The sequence below is a fragment of the Ruditapes philippinarum genome, unplaced genomic scaffold (genome assembly GCF_026571515.1).
Source record: "Ruditapes philippinarum isolate M1 unplaced genomic scaffold, ASM2657151v2 ctg18467_1_1_1_1, whole genome shotgun sequence".
In the NCBI taxonomy this organism is placed as follows: domain Eukaryota; kingdom Metazoa; phylum Mollusca; class Bivalvia; order Venerida; family Veneridae; genus Ruditapes; species Ruditapes philippinarum.
Window position 1 is genome coordinate 1 of NW_026860045.1, and position 17,045 is coordinate 17,045.

Genomic DNA, 17,045 nt, shown 5'->3' on the forward strand with positions numbered 1-17,045 from the left:
ATCAGATTGACAAGTTGGATAACTTTACCTACACTATTTACAGAATTATGCCCCTTTTTAACTTAGAAATTTTGGTTAAAGTTTTTTTGTTAAGTCAAATATCTCAATTTTTGCTTGAGATATTCAATTGAAATTTACAATACTTATTTATAGTAACAATGTACATCATTTTGCAAATTTGTATAACTCTGCCTGCAATATTTGCAGAATTATTTGCCCCTTTGAAACTTAGAAATTTTGGTTAAAGGTCTTCAAAGATATTTACTTGAAACTTTACACATGTACTAGGGGTTATAATTGAAGGTAACATCTCAAGATTCATTACTCTGCCATGTATTTTGACAGAATTATGCTCCCTTTTGTACTAAAAAAATCTCCTTTTCTTGGTTAAGTTTAACATGCAAGTTTTGCATATCTCTGAAACTATTAAAGATACAAAATTAAAACTTCATATGTATATTTGTGGTCATAGATAATGATCACTGAACAGCACTCATATCTGTGTCATGTATTAAGGCTGATTTATCTCCCCCTTTTTTCTTAGTCTCATGGTTAATGTTTACATGTAAGTTTTACATATCTCAATAACTATCAGAGATTTTGATTTGAAACTTCACATATGTATGCGTATGAAGGGTCATAAATGTATGTCACTGACCAAGTTCCATAACTCTATAGATCTTGCATTAGGCTGATTTATCTCCCCTTTTCTACTTAGTCTCTTGGTTAATGTTTACATGCAAGTTTTACATATCTCAATAACTATTAAAGATATTTATTTAAAACTTCACATATGCATTTAGGGTCATAATTGTAGGTCACTGACAAAGATCTATAATTCTATCTTTCATTTAGGCTGATTTTTCTCCCCTTTTTCAACTTAGAAATTCATGGTAAAGTTTTGCTTGTAAGCTGTTATCTTCAACTACTGAAGGGTTTCTGCCTTTTTTGGGACAATTTTATGCATTCATAATAATAAAGCCGTGATTTACTTGATAAAACATCTTAAGAACAAGCCTTTGTACTTTTTTTCGGTCAATTTTATGTATTCGTACGTAAGCATTATTATACTCAATAAAACACCTTGTGACAACTTTTTCGAATAGTCGAGCCTTACTGTCCTCCAACAGTTCTTGTTATATATCTGATTACTGCCCCTTTAACACTGACACACTCTCATATCTTAAATATGTTATTTTTATGTTTTAACCTCTCTTGTTTACTAAACATAGTTCGCCTTAAAATGTCGTTATTTCGTCTAACATTAATCGTATCTTCTTGTCGTCGCCCTAACACCTAAAACGTCGCAGGCGAAGACGTGATAAGTGAGCAAATTATCCTGTATTCGTGTTTTCCCGCTTCGACTTTCAAGGGTTGATCACAAATTAAGAAATGGCAGAAAATCACAACCATACTAAACAAGCTTGTCTCTTAATTGAGAAATAACCGAGACACTTGTGCTGTAAGACAGATTTAATTGTACTAAAATAAAAAGACATACACAGTACACTAGAACAATCCTTAAGTGTCTGTGTAATATAATTTACAAATCGTTCAGGTTCTCTTCTCATGATTGTATTGAAACGGGACAGATATTACTACTGCAACTTCTTGAAACAAAATTTCTTATAACAGATGTCAGAAAATAGATATAAAGATTATAATATGGAATCAGCCTGTTGCTTTATTAACATGTTAGTATATTATACTGTGTGTTCTTATTTTAAAGTACTAGTAATCTAATTAAACAATGAGGCACACTCGTAATCATTTTAAAAACAATATGCATTTATAAAATGCTGACATATATATAGGTACATATATAAAGTAAGTGGATTGTATATAGTTCATAATAAAAAATATATTTCGCCACTTCTTTACCAATAACAAACGTTTTCAGTGATACACCTTTTTTACGTTAGCGGTACAATGTACTTTGTTTTATGACAAATCAGTCACTTATCTTTAAAGTATAAACCATGATTTTGTCACTTTCCCAGTAGGAGACTGCAAGTCTTGAAGTTTTGTTATCAAAACATAAACAGATAGGATTTTTTAAACCATCTTCTCTTATTGGGAGTTCTACCTGATCCTTCCCGTCATGTGACATCAAAAGAAAATTGTGTGTCGTATAAAAACCAACACAATACTGACTTTTGTTTATCTTACAAATATTTCTAGGATTCATGAATATTTTGTTATCTACAGTTATGGGCTTCATGCTTCCGTTTTTATTGATGTTAATGATACCTTTATTTACGTCGGTCACGAATGCCTCCATAGTAGTGTTTGAAATCGTTATATATGCAGGCCATGTAATCTCATTATAATGAGATAAAATCAATTTCCCAGAAACAGTATATACCTCCAGATGGCCAATGCCTTCATCACGATCCTTATATCCGCCACAGCAAACATAAATCATCCCGTCATTGTATGCAATACCCCGACATCTATCACCGACTTTGAAGGACTGTTGTAACTTCATTGGTTCTGTCTGGGAGATAAACTGAACTGTCTTGTCATTCATCAGAGTAACAGCCAGCAGTGACGAGTCTATCTGACAAATACCACCAGGATTATCATCGACTTTCAGCGAAGATACGATCTGGAAGGAATCATTCATTTTCTTTACACATTTATTGTTATAATCGGTCATAATAATGCATCTGTCTTCACACATGCACATGCCATAAATTTTGCATAACTCCTTGTCATACTTAAGTCGCGCATTAAATTCAGCACACTTGTCTACTTCAATCATTGGAAAGTGAAGTACATTCCCAATGGTGTTGCATTCTGAATCAGGCGATGGTCTGTATGGCTCAAATCGTATGGTGCCTGTTTTTCTAGACCTCTCCAACTCTTCTAAACTTTTGCCTGCAATTTTCTTCTTCTCCCTGACAAATTTGATCTGTACATATTTCTCAGATTCGTTTTCCTGTTTAGCTGCATTTATCTTCTTCAGACTTTCTTGTAGTACAGCGATCCTCTCATCAACTTGTTTCATAATAGACTCTATATGTTGCAGTTTGGTCTGAAAGGTCACATCCACTTCCTGAAGAAGTTCCTGTTCCATCTTGTCCAAATGGTCGTTAATTTTCTTCCTTTCTGATTTTATTTCTTTAATCAATCGACGTTTTTCTGTCTTCACATTTTCTAGTTCTTTCTGCTTGTTTTGTTTTAAGGCATGGAAACGAGACTGTAGAATGTTTACTTCAGTTTCAAGAAGTTTTAGTTTCTCGGAGGTTTCAGTTTTACACGCTATGTCTGGTATGTAACTTATACCTTTGCAACCACTGCAATGAAATAGACATTAAAAATTTTAAGCATTTAATGTTTATATTATTAGTTATAAAGATTTTTGACAGGTTATATGGCCCTATATAAACGGTTGTTTGTAGATATAACCCGCGCCGCTAGGCGCGGGTTATAAATATTGCAAACATCCGTTTATATAGGGCCATATAACCTGTCAACAATCTTTATAACTAATATTATAATACACGGCTGTTGTCGATTCATGAAGAAATCTTACTTTTTTCTCTAAAAAATGATGTTTGCTGTATTATAAATTCGTTATAAAGATTGTTGATAGGTTATATGGTCGTATATAAACGGCTGTTTACAATATAACCCTCGCCTAGCGGCTCGGGTTATATTTACAAACAGCCGTTTATATAGGGCCATATAACCTGTCAACAATCTTTATAACTAATAATATACACGGCTGCTGTCAATTAATAAATAAATCTCGCTTTTTCCTCTAAAAATGATGCTTGCTGAATTATAAATTCGTTATAAATATTTCTGACAGGTTATATAAAAAAACGGATGTTTGCAATATATATAACTAGCGGCGCGGGTTATATCTACAAACAACCGTTTATATAGGGCCATATAACCTGTCAAAAATCTTTATAACTAATATTATACTACTGCACGTTTGTAACGTCGCTTTTCATTGGATAATCGTGACGTTTATATAGTTTATATACACGGCTGCTGTCGATTCATGAAGAAATTTACATTTTTCACTAAAAAATGATACTTGTTGTATTATAAATTCGTTATAAAGATTGTATATAACTAATAATATAAACGTCACGATTATCCAATGAAAAGCGACGTTACAAACGTGCAGTATTATAAATGCTAGTATATAATGGTATGTAACTTATTCCTTCACAGCCACTGTAATAAAAGAGACAATAGGAGTAATCAATATGAAATAATTATTAAAGGTTTTGTGCTAAAAGTCATCTGGTAAAAACTATTGTCAGTCTGTCAATAAATTATAATTTTGTTATATTTCTTTTTTTTTAAACAGGACATCAATATTAAATAAATGACAAGGGCGACATGTCTGTTACAAAATGAGATACAGGTATTCAACCTTAATTTTAGAAGCTATCTAAACTTCAAAATACATAGAGAATGGCGATTTTGCCATTTTTCAAAGGTTTAAAATGGCCGTTTTACCTCGAGTTAAAACGTACAAGTAGATAGACTCTGAAGAAAATATTGAATGAAAGTTTATTTCTATTTCTGGACCAATGATACAATATACTATAAATTCATTTTGACGACAAAAAGAGGCTGTTATTTTAATATTTTTTCTTCCGACAAAATTTTTTATGTCATGCATCGAAACTTAAAGTAGAATTTTTCAAACCTGTGTTCAACGGCAGCCAACGTAATCAGACGACAAAAAGAGGCTGTTAATTTATTAAATATTTGTTTTTCCTGGTTGGATCAAACTAATTTCCTTGTCAATGCAACGAAACCGAAAGTAGAATTTTTCAAACCTAAGTTCAACGGTATACACGTTGAGCAGCCAACCTTATAAGACGACATAAAGAGGGTGTTAATTTATTAAATATTTGTTTTTCCTGGTTGGATCAAACTAATTTCCTTGTCAATGCAACGAAACCGAAAGTAGAATTTTTCAAACCTGTGTTCAACGGTCATACACGTTGAGCAGCCAACCCTATCATGACCAGGACAGTAGACATCTATCAATTTTCCTCCGTGTCTCTCACATCTCTGACTTGGTAATTCCTGCTTTTTCCCGCTCAGCTGTTTTACCGTGTCTAGTAACTGATGTCCTCTCATTACTGAAAACTTATTGTGATCACCTAAACATTTTTGACACAGATTTTCATCACATTCCACACAATGTTTGATAGCAGCCACATTCTTCCCTTCTTTAGTACAAGGAGAACACGGAAAATCATGTTCTATATCCGATCCTTGATACAAAGATTGGTTTAATTTACGCCCGTCTACGGCCATTTTTCAGCTGAAGTTTTAACTTCCTTGTTTCGTGGCTGATTTTCAAATCGCAAATTTTCGGCCCTTTCCGTCAGTCTTCGGATAAGGACACATGTAAACAAATAAAAATTTAATGCTGGAGTTTTTATCCAATATATCAATTTAAATGTCTGCCTAAAATAAGTAAATTTATAGATATAAAAGTAAACAAAACATTATTTATATATTTATTATTATGGTTGTAGAAACCGAAAGTACAAAATGCCATCTGTTGACATTAAGTCTGATTTGTTTAAAATTGTACATCAGTGGTTATATTTAAATTTAAAATGGTTCTCAAACATATCTTCAATCATAATTGTACCAAAACATACTTTATTTTCCTGTGGCTGTCAAATATATACATTTGTTTTACATTATCGAAGATTCTACAATCGTAACTACTCGGCCCTTTCCGTCAGTCTTCGGATTATAGATAATAGCCGAGGCAATTTTTTTTGCTTGTTTTCGATTAATCAAAATCATGAAAATTATCACGTATTTCTGTCATAAAATGGCGTGGCTTTTGGTTAACATTATTTACGCCAGTTAATATAGTAATTGTATTTAATGAAATACACATGTATTTGATTATAACATGTTTGTATAGAATAGGAGTCATATTGGCTCATTTCTAAAATTGATCAAGTATATGTATATGCTCTGCTCTTCTGTTATATACCTTTTGGTAATTCGTACAGTTATAGCGTTTTAGTATTTTGTAGGCCTATCAAAATTATATGCCACATTGTTTAATTTTTGCTAATTTAACATTTGGCGCTACTTTCTGTATGTGATAATCATCGAACATGCTCTAAAACCATTATTACAACGTAATAAGACACATGTTTGTTCTTTCTAAAGAAGGAAAAAAATATTAATTTCTGAAGCAACAGTGTGCAATTTATTATATCAAGCGTTCAGAGACATTGACTATCAGCTTAATTCCCTATTAAAACTTAATTCAGTCAAAGACCACCATATTTATTACCGATAAACCGCATCTAAAATCTGTGTCAGAAAAAAGTATGATATTATTCGGCTTTTCACTATCTAGATCGTTTCTTTATAGACTGAAATTAATTGCACATTTTGTGTATCTGTGATAAGATTCAGATTTTTACTAATAAAGACCGAATGTCTATTTTTGGAAACCTTTAAGAATGAGAAACTAGACCTTCAGATAGTGTAATCTATGTTTTTATTTACAAACGCGGATAAAGGAGAATAAAAAAGAAAATTGAGAGTGTTTAAACAATGATTATCCGAACGTAATTTACAGTCAATTTACATTTTAACGGTCTGAAAATATTTGGTTCCAGTTAAAGTGGGTGTAACAATTACATATATTTAGTTGAAAATAATAAAATTGTAGTATTAGTGCTGATAAAATCAGTCCGATAATAATGTTTTAAAACGCTTAATATATATGTTCTTGTTCGTAGTACACTAGAAATGGATGCATGTAGATATTTTTTCAACTGAAGTGAGTGACAAAATTTGAAATAGAAGGATATATCAGCAAACAATAGTGTTAGAACGTGCTTGGATATGTATTGATATAAACAAAGATCAATTTTTATCAATGACGCTTGAAAATCACACTTGAACAAATTTATAACATGCACTTTTTCTCGTCACTGATGAGATACATGTATACTGTTTTGGCATGCTTTATCGAAAACTTGTTAATTAAAGACTGTCATGTGTTTATTATACCCTTACCTTGCCGTTATAATTTGATAAGTTATCTGTAAGAAGTGGCGGCGCGCTCTGTATTCAATAAAGAGAAATATTTGATATTGAAGCTCATATGAAGTGTTTCCTTATACAACGGTGAATACAACTGCCTCTAGAAGCTATCAAACACCTGAAGTTCCGTGTTGTCTTGACCAGAAAGAAAGCGGAGAACAAAAAAAACGGATATAATTATGTGAACTGATTAACTGAATTTGTGATATAAAAATTGTTAACTTATTAATATTTAAAATACAGAGTAACGTGAATCGAAGAATGGTGAATGTTTCGAGCAGTAGAAAAGACAAATTATGGCTGAACTTACAAAATACACTGTCCGGAAGTGATATTGCAACGTTGTTCACTTTTTTTCTCGACTTCAAAACAATTTTGTTGTCTGGCTTTTTAACGTAAAAGAGCACAAGACCACAAGCTGACTAACTGTTGCCGATGTTAATATTTTATTAAGTCAAAGTGACACAAATGTTCTCAAAAATCACTACTCCGTCAACAGCCAGCACAACTGGCTCGCCAGTTAATTGGATAGAAATAGTTCCTATGGTGGCACAAGAACAGAGAAACAAGGAATGTGCTCATGGAAATGGAGATTGTCGTCTGATGAGAACGCTCGGAAACGCAACATTTTATGACGACAACGTGTGTCCACAGCTTCCCGACAACGATCATGAAAAAATTAAACAAAAAGAATTGATTCCTCTTACTATTTTAATCCTCTTGACAAACTTACTTGTGATTTTATTTATAATTCTAAACAAAAGATTTCATACGCCGACATATATTTTTGTGGCATCACTTGGAATAGCGGATTTATTTGTTGGTTTTGTTTCTATTGTCACCATAGCAACCAAAGCTAACGAGAAAAATCAAGATTTGTGTTTGGCAAGGATCGGGTTCACCGTTGCAGCCATTTCCGCCTCGGTTTGGTCTCTTACTTGTGTAGCTTTGGACCGGTATGTCGCCGTGACGAGAGCGCTGCTGTATAAATCAATTTTGACTAAAAAGAAAACATTTATTGGGATCACGTGGTCTTGGGTAACGTCAATGATTGTTGGATTTCTGCCATTGGCAGGGTGGAAGAACGATCCGGATTCTTACAAGTTTTATTGTTCGTTCATGTACGTGCTGCCGAAATATTATATAGTATTCATATTTATGGTTTCCGCCGTGATACCGTTAACAATTATGTTCATAATATATGGAATTTTATTTAAAAGTGCACGATTCCATATCAAGCAAATAGAAATCATTGAAAAGATACAATCAGATAAAAGGAACAGCGGAGTGTTTGGGATTTCAACCAGAAACCTGAGGTCCATTAAAACATTAGCTGCCGTTCTTGGTTGTGTGGTAATAACATGGCTCCCGTTCCTGGTAGCTTCTACTGTTCAAATTTTTCAAACTTCAAAAAACTGTTCTTTGCAGGAGATAATTGGAACTCATTTACTGGTACTCGGCTTCTCTAATTCGTTTCTGAATCCGCTTATATACGCGCTGGGCACCAAGGACTTTAGGTCAAAAGTTGGCCAAGTTTTCAGAAGACGATGTTACGTAATAAATTCATCTCAAGTGTTTCCAAGGAATATGGAAAGACCACAACTGGGTTTACAGAATAATGATCTACCTTAATACATTTTAAATAAACCTGTGTTTAGGACCATACGTGAATAATTACCATGGAAAAAATCACAAACAGAAATCAACATTTAATGGCTACCATTTTAGATCCGACTTTGAACCGTTCCAATGTAAAAATCGTACATTTGAGAACCCACATGACAATTGAAACATATCCCAAATGTCATTGCTAGACAAGTTTGACAGTGTGCGGCTGACAGATTTCGTTTATAAGTATTTTCTTACAATTAATAACTTAGTTTAGATAAAAGATTTTCACACTCGTCCGGACAGCATTTACATGTAAATTATAAATTATGTTCCAAAACCAGCGTGTTACTTTTCAATTTTTATCATGATTATTGTACGATTGTTTAATGCTCCATTTGTCACCCAATACATTTAAGTCTTCACAGATTGTATAAATTATATCGACTATTGTGATGCATTAAGATTTCGTTTGGGTTTTATATCACACCGACACTGTCAAGGTCATGTAGCGACCTTTTAGCTTTGGTGGTGGAAAAAGACCTCGGATGCCCCTTCGCGCATTATTTCAGACATAAGCGGGCACCTGAGTAGATCCGCCGACCTTCCTTAAGCAAGCCGGATAGTTTCTTCACGTCAAAGAATCCAAAGACAATAGAGGAATTCAAACCCAAAAACGATAAGGGGCAACTCGACCCGTAGGTCCCTCCAAGAAAACTATTTGTTTTAATAATTATTTTCGTTTTAATAATTATTTTCATCATTAATATATCATCATTACATTTCATCATTAATAATGGACTCATATCTTTTATCTTTATTCTATGAATCAATTTACATGCTTTATTTTTATGCTTGTATCAAGTTAGAATTTCACCAATGAGCTCATTATAAAAGTCACTTGCAGAATCTTGATACCAAGAATGAAGAAAATCATAATGATATCTATACATAATCTGTTTAAACTTGAATTCCGAAATGAAAAAGACATGATAGAAACTGATTTTTTTTAAAGTAGCTGATTTCCAGGCGCAGTGAGAAAGTTCTTATTTCCCTATTTACTTGTCCAAAGGAGGCCTGAAATATGACTTAATCAGCGGAGTGTTCAACAGATTTGACTTAAAATCCGGAATGCACTTAAAGTTAAAAGTTTATTAGACATAAATTAAAATCGTTTCAAGACGTCTGTATGTTTTTATCTTTATAAGCACTATTTATCAAACTAAAAAGCTCGACCTCTCCGAACCATTTAAGTCAATTTATACACGTGTATGGTTTAGTTTTTGCATGTTGTATTTAATCATGATTTAACATATAAATCACAATGCTCGAATAAAAATTATAGCTACGCATATACGTACATGTACATGTGTACTATATATTTATAGAACAGTTTTCTTCCTGAAAAAAAGTCATGCCAATGAGTAGACTTACCACAAAAAAAATCTTACATTGGTCAAAATCATTAATAGCATTTTTTATTTATTTAATTCACTATGTACTAAATTCCGGTTATAAACGGTTAAGAATTATTGAATACCGAAAATTGTGAAAATAACGTTCCGGAAATGACCGATTTATTACGATATTGACCGAAGTTAGGATTTTTTTGGCGATAAGAAATAGGTATATCTTCCTATTTTACATGCTTCTACCTGAGACAAATTATTCATGATCTTTTTGTAATCATACACCATTTAACAAACATTTTTTTTAAAAGTAACAATATTTGAATACGTGTTACTACTATCTCAGTTTGCCTTTACCACATGGTTATCATTTCAAAATTGAAAACAGAAGTTCCTCAGACTTGCTAATTATTATGTTGAAAATTTACTGCAAGGACAACTTGGTTATTGTCTCAAAATTGACAACTAGAATTCCCTTGGAATTCCTGATAATCATGTTCAAAATTTGACTCAGTGTTTCATTCAAATGCACTCAGTAACTTTGAAGACGTACGTACTTATATTACAGTGCACGTATGCATATATATATGCTTATTTAATTTGTTTAATGATAATTATATAATACTGTATTGTGTTTTATTTAAGGTGCTTATTGTCTTTGTCATTCATTAATGGTATTGCTTAAAAAATTCAAATGTGTACATGACCTTTTTCGAGACCTTTTTTTTATTTTTAATGGGTAAGGGCTGTAAGTTATAATATATTAAAAAACTTACATAGATATGTACCCCATTCCCCTTGTATTTTTATTTACTTTACATGATTTTTTTTTCGGAAAATTTATTGCTTTTATTACTGGTCAAGTGCCCTATCATGCGAAGTATTTAAAACACTGATAACAGAGTTATTCTGAAAAAAAAATCCCCTCCCATTGAAATAACTACCTTATCGCTTAGAAAACGCATTATCTCCTTCCGTATTAAAATGCTACTTCCGTATTTAACTACACTTATATAACGCCAGGAATCAATTACCGGTCTCAATAAGGCTCTACAAGTACCAGTTAACATCTTTATCAGACAAAATAAAGTTAACTGATATCAGTGAGACGGTATTTAAACGACTTGTTCTGGTTTTTATTATCCGATTTTTTAAAGGTATTTTTGTATCCATGTAATTAAGGACAGGAGATGAAATATGTTCACCAACGGCGTAGCTACACAGGCATGGCTTATTTGTCTGGTCATTATTGATGGAAATATGGTGAAATATTCACCTGTCATTATCAAGAAAGCACCTTTATATTTGTATCGTTAACGGGTGTGGGATGTAAAATGCCCCTGTCCCCTTTTTTATGGTGGTGGTGGGGGGATATAGATTTGACTTGTTCGTCAATCCTACCTCCGTCACGTTGTTCAGGCATAAATAGGTATGTGTTGCATGTAATTCCAAATATATAATTGATTAAGCCATGTAACGTTGTAAGATTTTGTCACCCTGGGAACTTGCGCATCTGGGCAGTCTGTTTATTGGACACTAGCAAAATTGTGCCCCCTGTTTAAGTTAACATGCCATTTGTCGACTTGTGTCACCTAGAACTCCTAAAACCTGCTGGAGACCTGAAACTCACTGATTAAATATAGACTGTTTCATGGTGGCCCCATTCCCCTTTTATTGGGGGTGGGGGTATAGATTTGCCCCCGTCCGTCAGTCCGTACCTCAAACACGCTGTCTTGGCGTAGGTAGGTTTGCATATAATTGACGTGAAACTTTCTAGAAAAAAAATTGCTAGCATGTGAACATACAAACCTTGGTATTTTGACGAAAATTTATCGTACCGGCAGTGTTATGCCCCCTGATTAAGCGCAAAATTGTTTAGATTTGTGTCGCGTGTAACTCCCACAACAGCTACAGCCATGAAAAACATGTATTCTTAAAATAGTTGTTAACATGTGACCGTACATACCTAGGTTTTTTGCAGATCAGCAATTTTGCTACCTGATAGATACAGCTACAAATATGAATTTAAGAGTTGTGTCACGTGCAACTTCAAAAGTTTACTGCTAAAGCCACAAAACTAAGAATATTTGTTTTCATATGAATTTACGTTCCTTGGAAATTACTCGCATATTTTTTATCGGAGATTAGAGTTATGGACCTCGATTTGGCATAAAAGTACTAAACTAGACCTTTGTTTTTGTAGGGTGTAACTGCTATGATTATTATGCATAATTTATTTCTGCCACTCTGAAAACACTAGTCAGATTAACATCAGGGTTATTATGCTCTGAAGCAACTCTCTCTATTGTTATATATAACAATATATACAAGTTTTAATGACTATATGAAAGAATACACCGATAATCATCCATTTCTTGTTAATTTACAAAAGTTTGTCTAAATATAGTCGTCTTAACAAACATGTTTATCTAACAATACAACGTTTGCCAGTACAAGTAATATCAAGTTTGCATGTGATATAAGTAGAACCATGACTTTGTCCTTCAAATAATGAAGATAAAATGTTGATATAATAGAACTTACGAGACTAAATACTCACCTTCATTTATATTTCAGTGATTAAAATTTGGGCTAGTTATTAGCTGATAAGAAAAATCAATTTTTCTTTTTTTTTCTCAACCAAACACTACCGATATTTCAATTGATAAAATATTGAATACTGACATCTTGATAAAATCTTGAATACTGATATGCAATTCAGTAACCCAGATCAAATACAGTTTCATTTTTTTTATATGTGTCACATGGACAAATATAACAACAATAAAAGAAAATCATTCAAAAACAATATTTATTAAAACAAAATTCTATTCACGTTTATCTAAATACATGTAAAATCGTGTATTTGTATAATATACAATTCAAATTGTTTAAGATCTCATAATCTTTCAACGACCTACATGTACATGTACATTGTTTACTTATGTTGTTTAGTGAAATAAAATGATAAAAAGAAGTTGCAAATATATTGTCTCTAAAATCAACTACTGTATAAAAACGGATAACATTACATTAAAACTATGTTAAACAAAATACAACAACAACCTGTTCCTTAATTTATTCATTAAAACTTTTGTTTGTTTGTTTGATTGGGTTTTACATCACACCGACACAGTATAGGTCATTTGGCGACGTTCCAGCTTTACTGGTTCAAGAAGACCTCAGGTGCCCTTCCGTGCATTATATCAGGCACGAACAGTCACCTGAGTAGAACCACCGCCGTTCCGTATGCTAGCTGGATAGCTTCCTCACATGAAAGAATCCAGTCCCTTATGGTTACAATTTATATAGATGATTCATTTTTGTTACAGGTAATTTATATTTTAAATCATGTATTCAAAAAAAGAATGCATCAATGTTAATTTCACATTTTTTTCATAAATGCTTGTACATGAACAGAATACAGTACAACTGGTGTAAAGCAACATCATTTTGGAGAGGTTGAAGAGAGGTTATTCTCTATGGTGGTTACTGTAAAGTGATAATCAAGTCTGACAATAGAAATATTTGAAACGGTTGTTATAAAGAGGTTATTGTTCTACAGAGGGTCGCTCTACAGAAGTTACACTGTTTATAAAGTTTAGCTTTAAGTTACATAATGATATGTGCCGTTTTCACAACATAAAAAACACCAAAAGCAAAAAAAGAACACATTTGTACAGTCTTCAATTATTTCTGCAAGGGAGATAACCTACATGATATTCTTATTAAAATTTCATATACCGTTATTATTGGACTCGAAGAGAAAAAGAGAATTCTACAAAAAATAATCAACAATTGTAAATTATTAAATTTCATATAACATTGATTTTGGGCTCGGAGAGAAAAGAAGAATTCTACAAAAAATAATGAACAACTATAAATAAAGTTATCATTTAAATAGTAAAATAAGCAAGACCTGCTTGCAACAATATGTTTAGTTGTTTGATCTGTCAAAGACCTTTCTATAGCAAAAATAATATTCATTCACTGAATAATTTATTTGTAAGTTACAATGAATCAGTAAGAGATTGATGCCTCCAAAACTATATATATATATATATATATCAGTATAAGCAAGTCGAGAATACTAAGCAACCCTATTTAAAATTAATTCATTAATACCAAGTATACTATATTTTTCTATAACATACCTGTGCCGATTTTGCTCTCCATAAAAATGGTATTGCACAGTCGTGCATATATTTTGACGTGACGTCATTTACATTATACAAACATAGTGTAAACACAGCTAAATGTTAGCGTTACCCTACAGGCGCCTCAATGAAAAATTATTCTTTTGCAATTTAAAATCTTAACTTTGGGTATGACTATGTGATAAATAGAATATTACATCCGTGTAGAATTATTACTGAATTTATTGAAATTGTTGAATAAAATAATATTTTTATAAAAATAATTGTATTCAACTCATTCATTAACTTCAGTATTGAACCTTACACTTATTCAATATCCTCTATGTATTAGACAGAACATTTTTAAATTCCAGAGACTGACAGTTTTAAAACTAAAACCCGTAACCAAGTGTATAGGACCTGATATGACTGCACAGGTGTACAGGTTGGCCTTTCATTATAATGGTAGACATAGAGATGTCAAAAATGCTGTTATCATTCAAAATGTTAAATTAATATAACAATACAAAATAACTGTGCTGAAATCTTAGAACAAGACATTCTGTAATAAAAACCTTGATCAGCACAGTAAATATCAATAAATTTTTCAAATTCCAGACCTTTTTCAGTCACAAAAATAGTTTCCTACATAAATAATAATTTCAATATACATGTATTTAACAAGATAATCCCATTGGTAATGCTTATCTAATACATGAATGAATGTATAAATAAATATCATTATTTAATTAAAGAAAATGATAACAGATATAAGTATAACACTAACATTCTAACATGCATCTAGATCATAGCAGAATTCTTCCAACCTACACAGTTTGCCAATAAATGAACACAATGTTGGTGTTTCTAGTAACTCATATATCACCTTATTAGATTGCTTTGATGCATTTTTTGATTAATGGAAGGATTTACTCCTTCCAATTGTTCCTTTTTTCATATATGTCCAGGACAAACAGTTACTCTTTCCACCTCGGGTTCCTTCACTCACGTTTATCGGGGACAAACAGTTGTTCCTTCCACCACGAGTTAACATCGGTCGAGACATGATGTCCAACTAATGTAGATGATTCACTACCTCCCTCATTACTATATTCAGATGGTATCTCAGTAAGATGTCCTAGGCTTAACCCAGCACCTAGGGTCTTACCTGAAAATATCAAAAACAAAAATGTACACAAATATCTGTTAACATAGGTCTGAAATCTTAAAAGCCCAATTTATAGTCAAGAAATTATTTTATTTTTCTTTCTCAAAAAACTGTTTATTTTTCGTGACCTGCTTTAGTTCCAAATATTTTTTAATAGTTACTCTTTGGCAAGTTAGCTACACTATGTTTTGCTTCTGTTGCCTTTGGGTAATTAGAGCAGTCATAGGGGCAGTTATAGTGATTTAGTATTTTGTATGAAAGTCAAAATACCACTTTGTTTACATTTTGATACTTTTATGACAAAAAATTTCACTTCTCACTCATTTTTTTATATGATAAGCATCTAACATTATCTCAAACCATTATTTCAATGTTATAAGACTCCTGTTTTTCTCCTATCTTAAGAAGGAAAATATTCATTTCTAAGGCATGATGTGCCTTTAAATAAGTGAATTCAATATAAATCCAAATTAAAATGTTCTTTATATCAACTAGTGCACCTGATTTATCAAGATATCAACATTGATTTAGGAAATACCTGTACTTAATCTATTGGACTTCTTTTTCACACCCATTCTTTCCCTCTCTTTTTGTGAAGCATCACTTAATTGTGGTGTGAGGTAACGTCTCATACTGGGTGACTGAAATAAAAGGCTATTCTAGATACTTGTTCTAACTTAACAACAGGACTTACCACAATGGAATATGATCTTTGCATATAAACAGTATGTTACATATGCTACCAAATATTGAAACTGATAACTACAAATTTCCCATGCTGAAAACTACATGGTGTAAATTCTGTTATCTGGTATTTCAACTTTTTCATAATATTCAAATGAGGCAAATATTGAAGATGACTGAATGTAATATGGAAAAGAATATGACCTTGACCTTGTAGCTATAGTAGTCATACATTATAATTTATTGATGTCTAATAAAAGTAAAATAACATGCCTGCAAATTGTAAATCTCAAGTACCAGTAAAATAGTCTAATCAAGAAAATTTGTACATTTTAAACCTTTGACCTTTAAATATGTAAACTTATGTCAAGGTTCAGAACTGATAGCTCAGTCAGTAGAGCTGCGGTACGCTATTCAGAAGGTCCCGTGTTCGAGTTCCTGTCATGCCGCACACTGTTCTCACCCTGTGGCACTTACATAAAAAAAATCATCTTAAAGCATAAGTGCAAAATGATTATAATAAAACTGCCATTCTATTTCAACACTTTTGGAAAATTACAATTAAGTAATTTAAATCTCAGTACTACCTTTGAAGATGGGGGAGGCGGTTCTATATGAATATTTGGAGGATTGAGCTCCACGGTGCCTTTTTTTCTACTTCTCGGTGCAGACGGGTTTACCGGCGTCTCATCTTTACTCTCCTCACTGCTGTCGGCCAGACTTGCGGGCAGCTCCGTCACTGTAAACAATGGCTCGTTCATTGCTCGCAGATTTGATATTAGGTTTGAATGATTTTTCTGGAAGAGTGTAAATCATACATTTGTTTGATTATAATTTCACAGAGTACAGGGCTGCCAACAGCAAATTGCAAATTCAGCGGAAAATACGCGGGGGGTCAAGGGGGCTGCGCAAGCCCCCTTTGCAGGTCCAGGAAGCATCCTGGATTCTGATGATTTGGTATGCCCTAAAAAATTT

General features: G+C 32.6%; 3 protein-coding genes across 3 annotated transcripts; 1 reads left to right on the forward strand and 2 right to left on the reverse strand.

The window, feature by feature from the left end:
- Positions 1-1,541: 1,541 nt before the first annotated feature.
- LOC132758711 (uncharacterized) lies at positions 1,542-5,669 on the reverse strand. Its single transcript, XM_060750409.1, has 2 exons — positions 4,955-5,669; positions 1,542-3,299 (listed from the first exon to the last, which is right to left on the reverse strand). The coding sequence occupies exons 1-2, from the start codon at positions 5,293-5,295 to the stop codon at positions 1,952-1,954; spliced, it is 1,689 nt and encodes a 562-aa protein (XP_060606392.1). The 5' UTR covers positions 5,296-5,669; the 3' UTR covers positions 1,542-1,951.
- Positions 5,670-6,516: 847 nt separating this feature from the next.
- Positions 6,517-9,578, forward strand: LOC132758712 (adenosine receptor A3-like). The gene has a single exon (XM_060750410.1). It carries the CDS (start codon positions 7,534-7,536, stop codon positions 8,695-8,697), a length of 1,164 nt encoding a protein of 387 aa, XP_060606393.1. The 5' UTR covers positions 6,517-7,533; the 3' UTR covers positions 8,698-9,578.
- A 5,480-nt stretch (positions 9,579-15,058) lies between these two features.
- LOC132758713 (sodium leak channel NALCN-like) lies at positions 15,059-16,867 on the reverse strand (the record flags this gene model as incomplete). Its single annotated transcript, XM_060750411.1, is given in 3 exon segments — positions 15,059-15,386; positions 15,925-16,027; positions 16,658-16,867. Coding segments are annotated over 3 exon segments (480 nt in total), but the record flags the coding sequence as incomplete, so codon positions are not given.
- Positions 16,868-17,045: the final 178 nt, after the last annotated feature.

Coding starts and splice junctions, on each gene's coding strand:
- LOC132758711 (XM_060750409.1), bottom strand. CDS start 5,295: ATGGCCGTAGACGGGCGTAAATTAAACCAATCTTTGTATCAAGGATCG. Junction 3,300..4,954: donor TGTATGACCGTTGAACACAG/GTTTGAAAAATT, acceptor ATTTCATTGCAG/TGGTTGCAAAGGTATAAGTT.
- LOC132758712 (XM_060750410.1), top strand. CDS start 7,534: ATGTTCTCAAAAATCACTACTCCGTCAACAGCCAGCACAACTGGCTCG.